This window comes from Neltuma alba, unplaced genomic scaffold, assembly GCF_004799145.2.
Source record: "Neltuma alba isolate B1F8T4 unplaced genomic scaffold, ASM479914v2 tig00011941_pilon, whole genome shotgun sequence".
Classification (NCBI taxonomy): Eukaryota; Viridiplantae; Streptophyta; class Magnoliopsida; order Fabales; family Fabaceae; genus Neltuma; species Neltuma alba.
This window is the reverse complement of record NW_021636527.1, coordinates 36575-49613: the sequence shown is the minus strand read 5'-3', so window position 1 is coordinate 49613 and position 13039 is coordinate 36575. Positions and strand designations below refer to the sequence as shown.

Below are 13039 nucleotides of genomic sequence, written 5' to 3'. Positions count from 1 at the left end.
TAGTGATCTCATAAAAAAATGAAGCAAAAAAAAATACTTTTATAAACACAAATTATTATAAGCAAATGTATGTCATTGAAGTTAAAAAAAGATCTAACTGGATATTTTATTTAGTTTGATTCCCTGTTTATAATTTTCACATGTCTTTTATTTGTCAAATAATTTTCACATGTCAACATAAAATAAACCATAAAAAAGAAAAGAATTTTAAAAAGTTGAGAAAAAATTTAAAGGTTGGGTTGTAAAATATAAATTATGTATCCAACATATTTTAAAATTTAATTTTATATAATTATTATAGAATTTTTGATTTGGAAAAGCAACCCTAGTATTTAAATGAGAGATTAAATAAAATTAAAAATGAAGAAATAGAGAGAGGGACGGAAGGGGAGTGTGTGAGCGCATGCGAAAATAAAATAGAGAAACAAAACTTAAAGCGGGTGGAAGAAGTTAAGTTTAACCAGGAAGAGTGAAAAAATTAAACAAAAAAAAAAAGAAGAAGAGGGACAGTTGAGAGACGAGTGAGAGAACGTGCAGAAAGAAAAGGATATACAAAAACCTGCAATATTTATTTGTCAGAACATAAATTATGAGATATTCCTCAATAATGTATTGAATTAAGTCTATTTTCTATATATAGGTTTTACTTATCTTCAAGCTCATTTACCAATTACAGCTCATGTATATTTGTATTAGATTTTTTTTTTCAAAAAATTGATGCTCATAACGTTTCTACTATTTGTCTTACAAATGAATGGTCCTAAATTACTTTCCGACAACGAGTTGATTTTTTCCTCAACGTGTTCTACACTTTCAAAGATGTTTTTAAATAAGAGCACTTGACTTTAGAAGAAAATATAAATTTTAATTGAAAGAATTACTCTCAAGTACTATAAGGACTAGAAAATCTTACAATAACTAAAAATGTTTTTGGATATTGAAACTTGTGTTCCTGACAAAGATAAGGTAAGGAGCTTCAACGTAATTTTAAATCACAATCTCACTACCGATCTCAATCTCACTCCCATTATCTTGAAATCACTCCATCATATCAAACAGTGCCTAATGGTCCAAATAATTAACGACTATGTAAAGGAGGATTAACATTAGCTTAAGGACTAAAATGTCCTAAACCCAATAAAAATAAAGTGACTGATGCAAAAATAGTTAACACGCAACATGCTTCTCACAATTAAAATACAAATTTAGTATTTTTGTTCTCCTTTTCACTTCTGACTAAAATTGTAACTTCCGACAGAAATGATGTTTCAATCATGCATTTAGCCAATCAGTTTTATTAAGTATATTAATTAAATGCATTAAATAAAAAAACAAGATGCTCAATGCATTACTTGCATTTTAAAAAAAAAAAAATCAAAAGTTCATCCAATGAAGCTGTCATTTGAAATGTGCCACGACAATTTGTCCCAAGAAAATAAATGCTTTGTAGACTGGAGAATGCAGATTAATTACTTTTCAACGCAATTGAAAAATGAAAGATTTTTAAAAACTTAGAAAATTTAATAATTAGAAAATCATGAGTGAGCATTTCATCTTATCCTACAGCTTTGTCATTGAATGTTGGAAAGGCACTAATTTTTCTGAGATTCTTCATTTCGGCACCGTTTAGGAAACGGTGAAGCATAGACTTTTGGAGTCGACGGACATAATGTTTTCCAGAAGGGATTTGATTTTTTCCTAAACGACAAACATATGAGTTTCTAGGAAAATTTCAAAATATACTTTGCTTGGCATATTTTGCAGAAAAGGGTCTACGTAGATCCTCATTATTCTCCGGTACTTATATGAAGAAACAATTGTTAGTTAATTATTACTCTTGAGGAAAAGCATTTGTTTTTCATAAAATCAAATTCCTGTGCTTTCATCAAATGGCTTTTGAGAAGCCATATCCAATCTTCTTGTCTCTCTTGCTTGCCTTGCTTTCGCATTCTGTAGCCGCTCAAGATTCCAAGATATCCTCGGGCAGTTTCCTCACTGCAGGGGAAGATGGCTCCTTCTGGCCTTCATCATCTGATGATTATGCATTTGGTTTCAAACAAATTGAGAAAACAAATGGGTTCTTAATAGCCATCTGGTTCAACAAAATTCCAGAGAACACTATCGTCTGGTCAGCCAAGCATGACACGAGTGATGCTGTTGTTGTGCCAAGGGGTTCCAAAGTTGAGATCAAACCAGATGGTTGGCTCCGATTACTTGATATCGAAGGTTCCCAGATTTGGAGTGGTGGCTATTCTGGAAGCAGTGAAGTTGCTTATGCAGAAATGCTCGATACTGGTAACTTTGTGTTGTTTGGTCAAGGATCTAAACGACTGTGGCAAAGCTTTGATCATCCCACCGATACAATTCTACCAGGACAGGTTTTAAACTCTGGTGGTGAAATTGTTTCGCAGTATTCACAAAATAATTTTTCAAGGGGGAACTTTCTGTTTAGACTCCAAGAAGATGGGGATCTTGTACTGTGGACAACCCATTATCCAACCATAGCTATAAATTTTCCCTATTGGGAGTCCAAGGTTCACGGTGATGGCTTCTCACTGGTCTTCAACCAAACAGGCTCTATATTTGTTCAGAGCAGTAATCAAAGTATAGTCGCAAATGTATCATTAAATGCTCCATCCATGCAAGATTTCTATCAAAGAGCTATTATTGATTATGATGGAGTTTTTAAGCACTATATCTATCCCAAGGGTAATAGTTCCAGTACGGGAAGTTGGCCCATGTCCTGGTCAATTCATTCCAACATACCAGAGGATATTTGCTCTGCAATTGCTGAATTTCCAGGAAGTGGAGCTTGTGGATTCAACAGCTACTGTACCTTTGAGGGTGGGATGAAAATTTGCCATTGTCCATATGGTTTTATCTTCACTGATCCAAACGATGTGATGAAAGGATGCAAACAAAACTTTGTTCAACAGAGTTGTGATGGAACTTCTTCGAAAGCACATCTCTTTAATTTGACTGAGATGCAAGATTCATGTTTTCCGCGTTCTAAATATGATTTCTTCAAACCAGTAAGTGAGGATTGGTGTAGACAATCTTGTTTAGATGATTGTCTTTGTGCACATGTTACTTTCATCGACGGGGCATGTTGGAAGGATAGCCTACCTCTCAGAAATGGAAAGATTGACTCGTCATTGGGAGGGAAATCTCTGCTTAAAATAAGAAAAGATAATTATTCTCCTTTGAATCCTGAAATTATTCATGTGAAGAATGATAGATCAAAATTGATTATTATTGGTTCAACGGTTTTAGGAAGTTCTGTATTCTTGAACTTGTTCTTGTTAGTGGCAGTTTGTGTGGTTGTATATTGCTTTGGTCACAATAATCATAGGGAGCCCAAAGTTAGTTCATTTACGTCAAGCATGAATCTTAGAAGTTTCACTTATGGAGAGTTAGTGGAAGGGACAAACGGGTTCACAGAAGAATTGGGTCGTGGTGCATTTTCTACTGTTTACAAAGGTGTTTTGCCAGACATTCCAGGAAACCTTGTTGCTGTTAAAAAACTCAAAACGGTGAATGAAAGTGAGAAGGAATTTGAAGCAGAAGTCAGCGCAATTGGTCAAACACATCATAGGAATCTGGTGCAACTTTTGGGATTTTGCAATGAAGGTGAGCACAGGCTGCTTGTCTATGAATTCATGAGTAAGGGAACTTTGGCAAGTTTTCTTTTTGAAGGCAAAAGGCCAAGCTGGTATCAAAGGGTGCAAATTGCAATAGGAACAGCTAAAGGACTCTTGTACTTGCATGAAGAGTGCAAATCTCAGATTATACATTGTGATATCAAACCTCAAAATGTATTGCTTGATGACTCTTACACGGCTAAAATTTCAGATCTCGGTTTGGCAAAGCTTTTAAAGATTGACCAGACTGTAACTACAACGGCAATTAGGGGAACTAAAGGGTATGTTGCGGCTGAGTGGTTCAAAAACAAGCCGATTACCATGAAGGTGGATGTTTATAGCTTTGGAGTTCTATTAGTAGAACTCATTTGTTGCAGAAAGAGCTTTGATGTGAATGTTGAAGATGAGAATAAGATGGTGCTAATAGATTGGGCATATGATTGCTTTCATCACAGGAGATTGGACCTATTAGTGGAAGAAGATAAGGAAGCTCAAATTGACATCAGGAGTGTTGAAGAGTATGTGAAAATCGGTATCTGGTGCGTTCAAGAGGATCCATCAGCAAGACCCTCGATGAAGCAAGTTGTACAAATGCTTGAAGGATTCATGGATGTGCCAAATCCTCCTAATCTAGCATCCTTTGCAAGTGAATGTTAGGCCTTCCAGCAAATAAATATCATCTACTTTCTCTATGTATCTTTTAGGAGTCCATGTTCATCTTGTGCTATAAGTTAAACTATCAATAATGCTTTATGTTCATGGTTCTTGATAAACTTGGCTATGTAAGTGTAGCGCCCTCCATGTTCATTTTGTAGGAAGATGAGATCAATTATGAGTGTGTGAACTTCTTTTTTTCAATAGAAGAATTGAAATATTGTCATGTTTCTTAGATGACTTGATTAACTATGTTTTTGTTGTTTGAATGAACAGATTTTATTGTTTAAATGAAGAGACATAACTCTTGTTTAATTAGCCTTTCGATGAAAATATTAATGTCAAGAACAAAAGTCAAAAGGAAGAGTTTATTCTAAAAGACTAGACTATTGCGTGGTAAAGTTTCTTAAACTTATAAATCTCGCTTCTTTTACTATAGACCTTATAATTTGATGTGCTTGCGTAATGTTTGTTAACTGGGCTTCAAGCCCAATGACATGCTTAAAGTTGTTTTGGGGATCCCAATTACTTTAGAACTTGCCTTACATTACAAATTGTCTGAGTTTACATGCTGTATTGATAGGGCGTTACACCTCCATTCATATGCTACTTCTAAACCCCGCTGAAATGGATTTAGTGGCATATATGAAATCAATAATCTTAATCACAGAAGAAACCATAGTCTAGACACAGACACCCACTATTCATTACAGCATCTCTGTCCCAATAAACCAAAAGCCCACAAATACTCAAGGTCTTGATCATAGGGGAATAGAAACACAGAGAAGCAAATTTTATAAAATGATTACTTCAAACCTAAGAGCTTGATTAATAATAGGGTGGCAATGAGATAGCTGAAACTCGTCAGCTTTGACGGAATGTATTAAGACTTAGGAGTAGAGAACGCATTGAGAGTCGAGTCCAAGACGGAAGACACAGATGTGGAGAAGCGAGAGCTAACATTCGTGCAGTGCGGCAGGGTAAGGTAGGTTCTATTCATTTGATCTTGAACAGAGAACGAGATATGAGACTTGAGAGCTTCCTTTTTATGTTTGAAGTTGGACTCTTGCATGAAAAATGCAGCATTCAATCATAGGAACTAAAGTGTATATTGCTTATGAATAGTTTAAAAAACATGCCCATTACCATCGAAGTGAATGTCTTCATCTTGAGAGTTTTGTTACTGAAACTCATTTGCTGTAGAAGGAACTTTGACATGAATGCTGAAAACGAGAAACATGGCACTAAAGATTTATTGGGTATGCTATTGCTTGCAAGATAGGAAACTTCATTTGTTGCTTGAAGGACTTACATTTAGGATCAGTAGTACTTTTTAGTGTATCTTATAAGAATCTAAGTTCATTTTGTGGTACCAGTTTATTTTAAGATTTTGTTGTGACTACATATAATCAAAATTGTTATTCCACATTACTAGTAGTGGCAGCTGGAGCTGTGATGATTTGAGATAGATGTATTTTTTCACACGAATATATGTCAATTAAGCCATTTTGTGAGATTGTTTTGTCTTTTACTTATTTATATGATCGTATCTTTCTCCCTAATTATATCAAGCTGCCAACATACTTTTGAACAGCCAAATTTGAAGGATCAAATATATAAGCAAAATTTAATCTTGTATTTGCAATTTGTATTTTAGAAAGTTTATATTTTGTCCATTAGTTCTAACACTATTCGCGGTTCTCCTGCTTCTCAATTTAAATTTAAATGTCATATTACTGATTCACACTTGATAGTTGATATAATTTGTGAAGAATAAGCAAATAAATGATCCCTTTGAAAACTACCTAGAATGAAAATCTTCTTCAAAGTTCGAATTGGATGATCTTCAAGATGAGTGGTTGCAAATGAATTCAAATAAGAAATACTACCTTTTGTCCTAAATATAAAAGCTAGTTTTTAATGTAAGTTACATTACAAATTAGCTGTTATATTTTGGACAAGAAGTAAAAATTAATTTTAACTAACTTCCTTAATTTATGTAAAATTATTATTAGGTTCTTATAACACGTATAAGAGGGAGCAAGATATACACACATATCACTTTGATCCTTATTATAAGTCACTTGTAACTCATTCTTATGTGTTAAGAAATGTAATAAATTGATAAAAATTTTCAAATTTGTCTTTATGAAAGTTTTCTCTTTATACATATACAAATCATTCTCATTATTCCCCCCCCCCTTTTTCTCTCTTTTCAAGTACAATTAAATAAGAATAAAGTTGAAAACTGATTAGTAAATACTCTACAAGTAATTTATATTGAGGATAAAAAAATTTTTCTTGCAAATAACTTATCATAACGAGGGCTTGATGTATGCATGCATGTTGCCCCACATAATATGGTGGTGACTGTCTCATGGTCTAGTGTTTGCCTAGCCCTTCCATTAGTCCATTAATGTGACCAATTTCCATTGTTTTGCATTGAGGAGGGGGCAATTTTCCCAATTTCAATGGGCAGAAGGGAATTCATGGGTTCCCATTCAAAGTCAAACTATGTAGTAATATTTAAATTTTATAAATATTCTCTTTTGATTTAATTAAATAAAAAGATTATGATACTCATAAAGAATAATTGGAATCCTTTGAAAAGTAAGCAACCGATACGGTTCTTTTTATTAATGGGGGAACTGGGAAGGACCTAATCAAAAATGACAGAAGCACGTATTATTGCCCGTTTGGTTCACGAAATAAATGGGAATGTAATACCTAGTAATGTAATATAATGCAATGATGATTATAAAGAAGTTGTTTGGTACAACATCAAGAATGGTAAAATTAAATTTATTATTAATATTTAATTAAAAAGAAACAAAATTGAAAGGACAAAAAAGGTCTTTAATAAAATCATTTATCCATGTAAGAAATAGGTATCTTCATCCCATAATCCAACGCTAGCAAAGAAAAAGCAATCATATGTGCCTTTCTTGTTTGTTCTTCAGTTTCCCTTCACGCCTTCATAGAATCGCAATAGGCAGTCTGTCAAGAGAAGGAGCAAGGGTTGGGTGACGTATGGAAAGGTCGTTAGTGGGGGCAAGAAAGAGGAAAGGTCATCGGTGAAGGAGCATTGGATGGAGAAAGATAATGGAGAAGGTAGGGGCAAATAATGTCTTTTTATTGATTCCCACATATTGTAATCCCAATTCTTAATTCATTCCTACATATTGTAATCCCAATTCTTAACTTTTAGAAGTGTAATCCCTATTACCTTATATGATGTAATTTCAATGCATCAGGATTACCTAAATAAACCAACCAAACACTTAGAAGAGGGCATTGCTTCTAAATTACAAGGAATCCAAATGTAATGCATCGAACCAAATGGGTAGTTTTTTTTTTTTTAATCTTACGCTTGATTGGCCAATAAAGATCTACTTCAATTCTTTCAACAATAAGAAATGAGAAAAATTTTAAAATGATACTTCTAAAATTTTAAAATTTCAAATTAGGAAGGATTACAAAAATATGTTGTTATTTTGCTTTCCAAATATTGTCAATTGTTATTAAAGTGAAATGAATAAAATTGATTTGAAATTTTAAAATTCAAAAGTATTTTTTTAAAATTCTCCCATAAGAAATTAAGTATGTTTATTTGAATTAAATTCACATTACTAGTGGGGTTTGGTCTAATAAAAAAAACTAGCCCTTCATGACATTACGAACTAAAGTTTGAATTTTTATCGAGAAAAGTGTCCACATATATGAAATAATGTACGACAATGCTTGGCATAGAAATATATCTATGTCAATTAAAAAAATTCACACTCAAGTCCAGAGTTGATGCTTTTAATCATTTTAACAGTTTTTTTTTTTGGCCAAAACCATTTTAACAGCTTTAAATACATTCAAATGCATTTAGGGTATAAGCTAACCAAAGCTCATATCTTATTTAATTAAATAAAAAAATTTTATGATACTCGTAATGTATTGCATCTCATAAAAACTCTGAAGTTCTAACAGGAACTAGAACCTGATTTTTTCAAATAAATGGTTCATGTGCACTAGGAAAGAAAAAGGACACCGATGTTCAACTAATAAACAGTAGCTACCATTTGAATGGAAGCTATGGATATCCTGTACAATTTACTTAACAAACCAACATTTAAGATCTTTAAAGACAGTTAAATGAGCTCAGCTGGCCTCCTTTTCAACAGCAGTGATTGAAAAACTACTGAAGCACGAACTTTTGGAGTCATCGAACGATAAGATTTTTTTCCTCCCAATTTAGGTGAGCCTGCAACACCCCAAAAAAAAAAAAACAAAGGATATCATGTTGATTTTATTTTTTTTAGGCTAGTTTCATCCGTTTTAAATCCTTGGGCTCCTTCCATGTTTATCAATCGTTTAAGTGTTTTTGTTCAATAAGGGGGAAAGCAGAGCTCTTTTATGTTTTTCAATCATGTTTACTACTTACTCTGTTTTCACAATTCAAATAGCAACTTTTCTTACACCGCATAGTGTGGCTCTCGGTTTACAAGCTGCATTCATGTACTTCCACCTCCAAGAGTCATGTTAATTAATTGGTCTTGGGGTATACTTCTTTTATTTCCATATCATGTGCTATGTTGTCTTGTTTCTTATTTAAATTTAAAGTTTTCCTATTACAGATTAGATTAATGATATTTAAATTTAAGAAGAAAAGAATATATAAATGAATTTTTTTAAAACATAGTAATTTTTTTAAAGAAATTTAATTTTTTTTGTCCCTATAGTTTTAACTGAATTATAACGGCTTATAAGCTCTAAATTTTAACATAGTGCAACTTAGTCCTTATAATTTTGATTCGATTATAATTTAATTCCTAAACTTTGATTTGATGTAACTCAATCTCTATATATATCATATTTTGTGATATGTACATTAAATTTGAAAAACTTAATCCTTAAAGTTTAATTTACTACAACCCTGTCCCTATAATTTTCTGTCATAATTTAATTTTTAAATGTTAACTCAAATCATACATACACTATGCTCTGTGTGAAATTAAATTTGAAAAAAAAAGATTAAATTTTTGCAGGTTATATTGTTGGCTCATGTAATGTGTGGCCGTGGCGGATGATGAGTGTTTGTGTTTTGATATGAATAAGAAGTAAGAAGAAGAAGAAGATTGGAATATGGGGAGAGAGGATCATTGATCGCTGAGCCTTTGCAAGCTCTCAATATGATGTTGGTCTTTTTCTTAAAAGGAAGCTCTCCTCTCAATTATTTGCTGTTGGACAAGTTTTCTTTCGTTGTGTTTTGGGCTCCTTTTGCTTTCTTCTTCCGTCATGTTCCTGTTGGGTTTTTCTTTTCTTTTCTTTTTAATTTAATTTCTTGGATGCATGCATGACATGTCTTTTTTTCCTTTCTTTTTCCCTCCCCAAAACTTATGCACTGACAGAGGGCTTGACCTTGTAACTTCATACTTAAAGAAGTCTTTATATGAAAGTTTTTGCATGCAGTTGGGATGGAGCACGTTACATTGTGTGCTCATTAAACAGATGAGTATGGAATGCTGATCTCAGTTTAGATCATTTATATCAATTTTTAATAGTTTATTATTATTTTTTATGTTTTGAATTTTTTTTATTTTAATAGATATAAAATTTAAAATAAAAAAATTCTATAATTGTTACCTCTTTAAAAAATTACCATTGAAAAATCGCAGACTAAAAATTTTAAATTTAAATTGTTTAAGTCAGATTTTAAACGGTTCAGATTTTATCATAACAATAAATATATTGTGCTTATTTCGTTGTGACGGGGATCAAAAGTCTAAACTCTACATGATCCTTTATGATTTTTACCATGTTGGCCTTAATCTAAAGGACAATAATGCAGCTTGTGCGCCCAGTTGGTCTAAAGTCTAAACTCTAAGGTTCATGTAAGGTTTCAATAGCATTTATTAAAAGAAGGAAAAGAACAAGTTTCCTTCATGAACTTTGAACTTTGAAGTAATTTCTCACAATGCGTATTTCATCAAAATGAGAAAAAGAGAAGAAGATATTCAACTTGAGTTGTTTCAAATTTTCATATTGTGCTCCACATTTTTAGTCCTTTATGACATCAAATATTTGATTTCTTACTAAAAAAAGTTCAAAGGTAACCTCCATCAAATAATGTATTGAATTTATTCTATTTTCTATATATAGGTTTTAGTTATCTTCAAGCTCATTTTGCCAATTACAGCTCATATATATATTTGTATTAGTTTTTTTTTTCCCCAAAAAAGTGATCCTCATAAAGCCATTATGCATTGCACCTTTGAAAAATCAAAGTCTTCGGATCTTGTACTGTTTGGCTAACAAATGAAGGGTCCCTAAATCATAATGCATTGCACCTTTTGAAAAATCAAGGTCTTCGGACCTTGTACCCTTTGGCCAACAAATGAATGGTCGCTAAATTAATTTCCGACAGCGAGTTGATTTTTTCCTCAACGTGTTACCCACTTTTAAAGATGTTCTTAGGTAAGAGTATTTGACTGTGTAGAAGAAAATATAAATTTAATTGAGAGAATTATAAAGTACTGTCTCAAAAGAAATACACTATGACTAAAAAATCTACGTGTTTTTTTTTAAAGTAATCTTTAAATATACAAAGTAAATGTATAATGAGAATTTTGTTTCAATTTATATGAAACCACATTTTTAAAGTACTTTTTGACAAACCAAACATTATCTAAATATCTTGTAATAACAAGTTTTAATATAGTAAATAATGATAGCAGTTCAAATTGTTCAATTGTCATTAAAATTTTTCTAGTATTTAAATATTTATATTCCCTTCTTAAAATCTTGAAAGCTCATATTTACTCGTGTAAATAATAATAATAATATCTATTTTTATTATTATTACAACTGACTATTGTTGTCAGGAACAATGATAATTGTATGGTCACCCAGTAGTCAGCCACAGTGACGAGTTAAAATAGCATTTATGTCTTTTATATAAGTAAAAAATTATTTGATTTATTTATCTATAATTTTTTGAAACTTTATTAGTATTAATTTTTATGTGGGTATTTATTTATAGTTTTCTTGGGGAGTTTTTACATAATTTTTCTGGGAAGCTAAGACCTGTATGGTGTGAGGGTATTGGACTATTGGTAACTTGGTATTGATGTTGTTAATTTAGTCCTCCCTTTTTTTTAACCGGAATTAATTTAGTCATGTTTGGTACGACTGCTTTAGCAGTCTTGGCATTGGAAAACCAGGCCTGGGATTGAACATTTAGAGGCCATGGATTGGGGGACAGAGTTGCAAAGGGTCTCTTTCGTCAATCGCACATGTGTCTTCTTCTGGTCAGCATAGTTGCTAGCTGCAATCACTCTGTAAACAGTGAGCCCGCAACCATAACTCGAGAGGAGCAGTTTAGGAGATATGGGTATTTTAGGTTTTTCATATTTTGAATTTTATTTTCTTTTCTTTTAATTCATCAATCCCATGAGTAACCCCAAAACATACCAAATGATATATATTTTTTATTTGATTAAGTTTTTCGAGGACTAGAGTGTTTGTCGGTATCAACAAGTGTGTTTTTCAAAATTTGAATTTGTATTCTTATTCTTATAAGAATGTGATAACTTCTCATATTAATCAACATTCAACATTCAATAGCTTGAATGTAATTTTAAATCTCAATCCCCGTACCAATCTCAATCTGACTCCCATTCCCTTGAAATTCACTCCATCATACCAAAACATGCCTAATGGTCTAAATAAAATAGGAGGATCAATATTAATTTAGGATAACTGGTGTTCATAAAAGAATAGTTTAGGAACTAAAATGTCCTAAACCCAATTAAAATGAAGTCACTGATGCAAAAATAGTTAACATCCAACATGCTTCTCACAATATAAAATACAAATTTAGTATTTCTGTTATTCTTTTCACTACTGACTAAATTCTAACTTGTCACAGAAGTCATATTTCAATCATACATTTAGCCTATCAGTGTCAAATACATTACTTAGATGAATTAAATAAAAAATCAAGATGCTCAATGCATTAATTGCATCTTTTTTAAAAAAATTATGAGTTACGAATGGTAGGTTGCATCCACCGGAAGAAGTTAGTTCCCACAACGTATAGAAGAGGTACCTATATTTATTAGGGAGAAGAATGTCTCTACTAACTTCTCTCTTCACTTCCTCTCCACTTAATGTCTCCATCATTAGATTAACTTCTAATGGTTGAGATTTAAAATTGAGTAAAAATATTATTATAATATTAAATATAATAAAAATTTATCATATTAAACTACTTATATATCAAATTTTAACACTTAATGGTATAAATTTATTTATATATTTTTTATTATTTAATATTTAATATTTTAATAATATTTTTATAAAATAAATCTTAACCATTGAAATTTAATCTAATGATGAAAATATTAAGCGAAGAGGAAGTGGAGAGAGGGGTTAGTGGAGACATTCCTCTCCCCATTTAGTACCGAATAATGTTTTAAATATGATTACTTCTAATAAAAAAAGAAGAAAAAGAAGAAGAAGTTCATCCAATTAAGCTATCATTTGAAATGTGCCACGACAATTTGTCTAAAAAAATAAATGGTTCGTACTTCGTAGTCTGCAACATGCAGATTAATTACTTTTCAACGCAGTTTGAAAAATGAAAGATTTTTGAAAAACTCATTGTGCAATCTCACATGAAAAACCTTGAGTCCAAAAAAAAAAAAATCTCACCTAAAAAACCTTATCATAATTGGATTACAAGCCCCAGCTAT

General features: G+C 31.8%; 2 protein-coding genes across 2 annotated transcripts in view; both read left to right on the top strand.

The window, feature by feature from the left end:
• The window catches only part of LOC114719749 (G-type lectin S-receptor-like serine/threonine-protein kinase LECRK2), a 36205-nt gene extending 26824 nt beyond the window's left edge, over nt 1-9381 (top strand). Inside the window, exon 2 of the mRNA XM_028905279.1 lies at nt 9332-9381. The gene's annotated coding sequence lies outside the window, so the exon portion shown is untranslated. The remainder of the gene's footprint in view (nt 1-9331) is intronic.
• LOC114719731 (G-type lectin S-receptor-like serine/threonine-protein kinase LECRK2) lies at nt 1890-4298 on the top strand. The gene has a single exon (XM_028905251.1). The coding sequence runs from the start codon at nt 1890-1892 to the stop codon at nt 4296-4298; it is 2409 nt and encodes an 802-aa protein (XP_028761084.1).
• Nucleotides 9382-13039: the final 3658 nt, after the last annotated feature.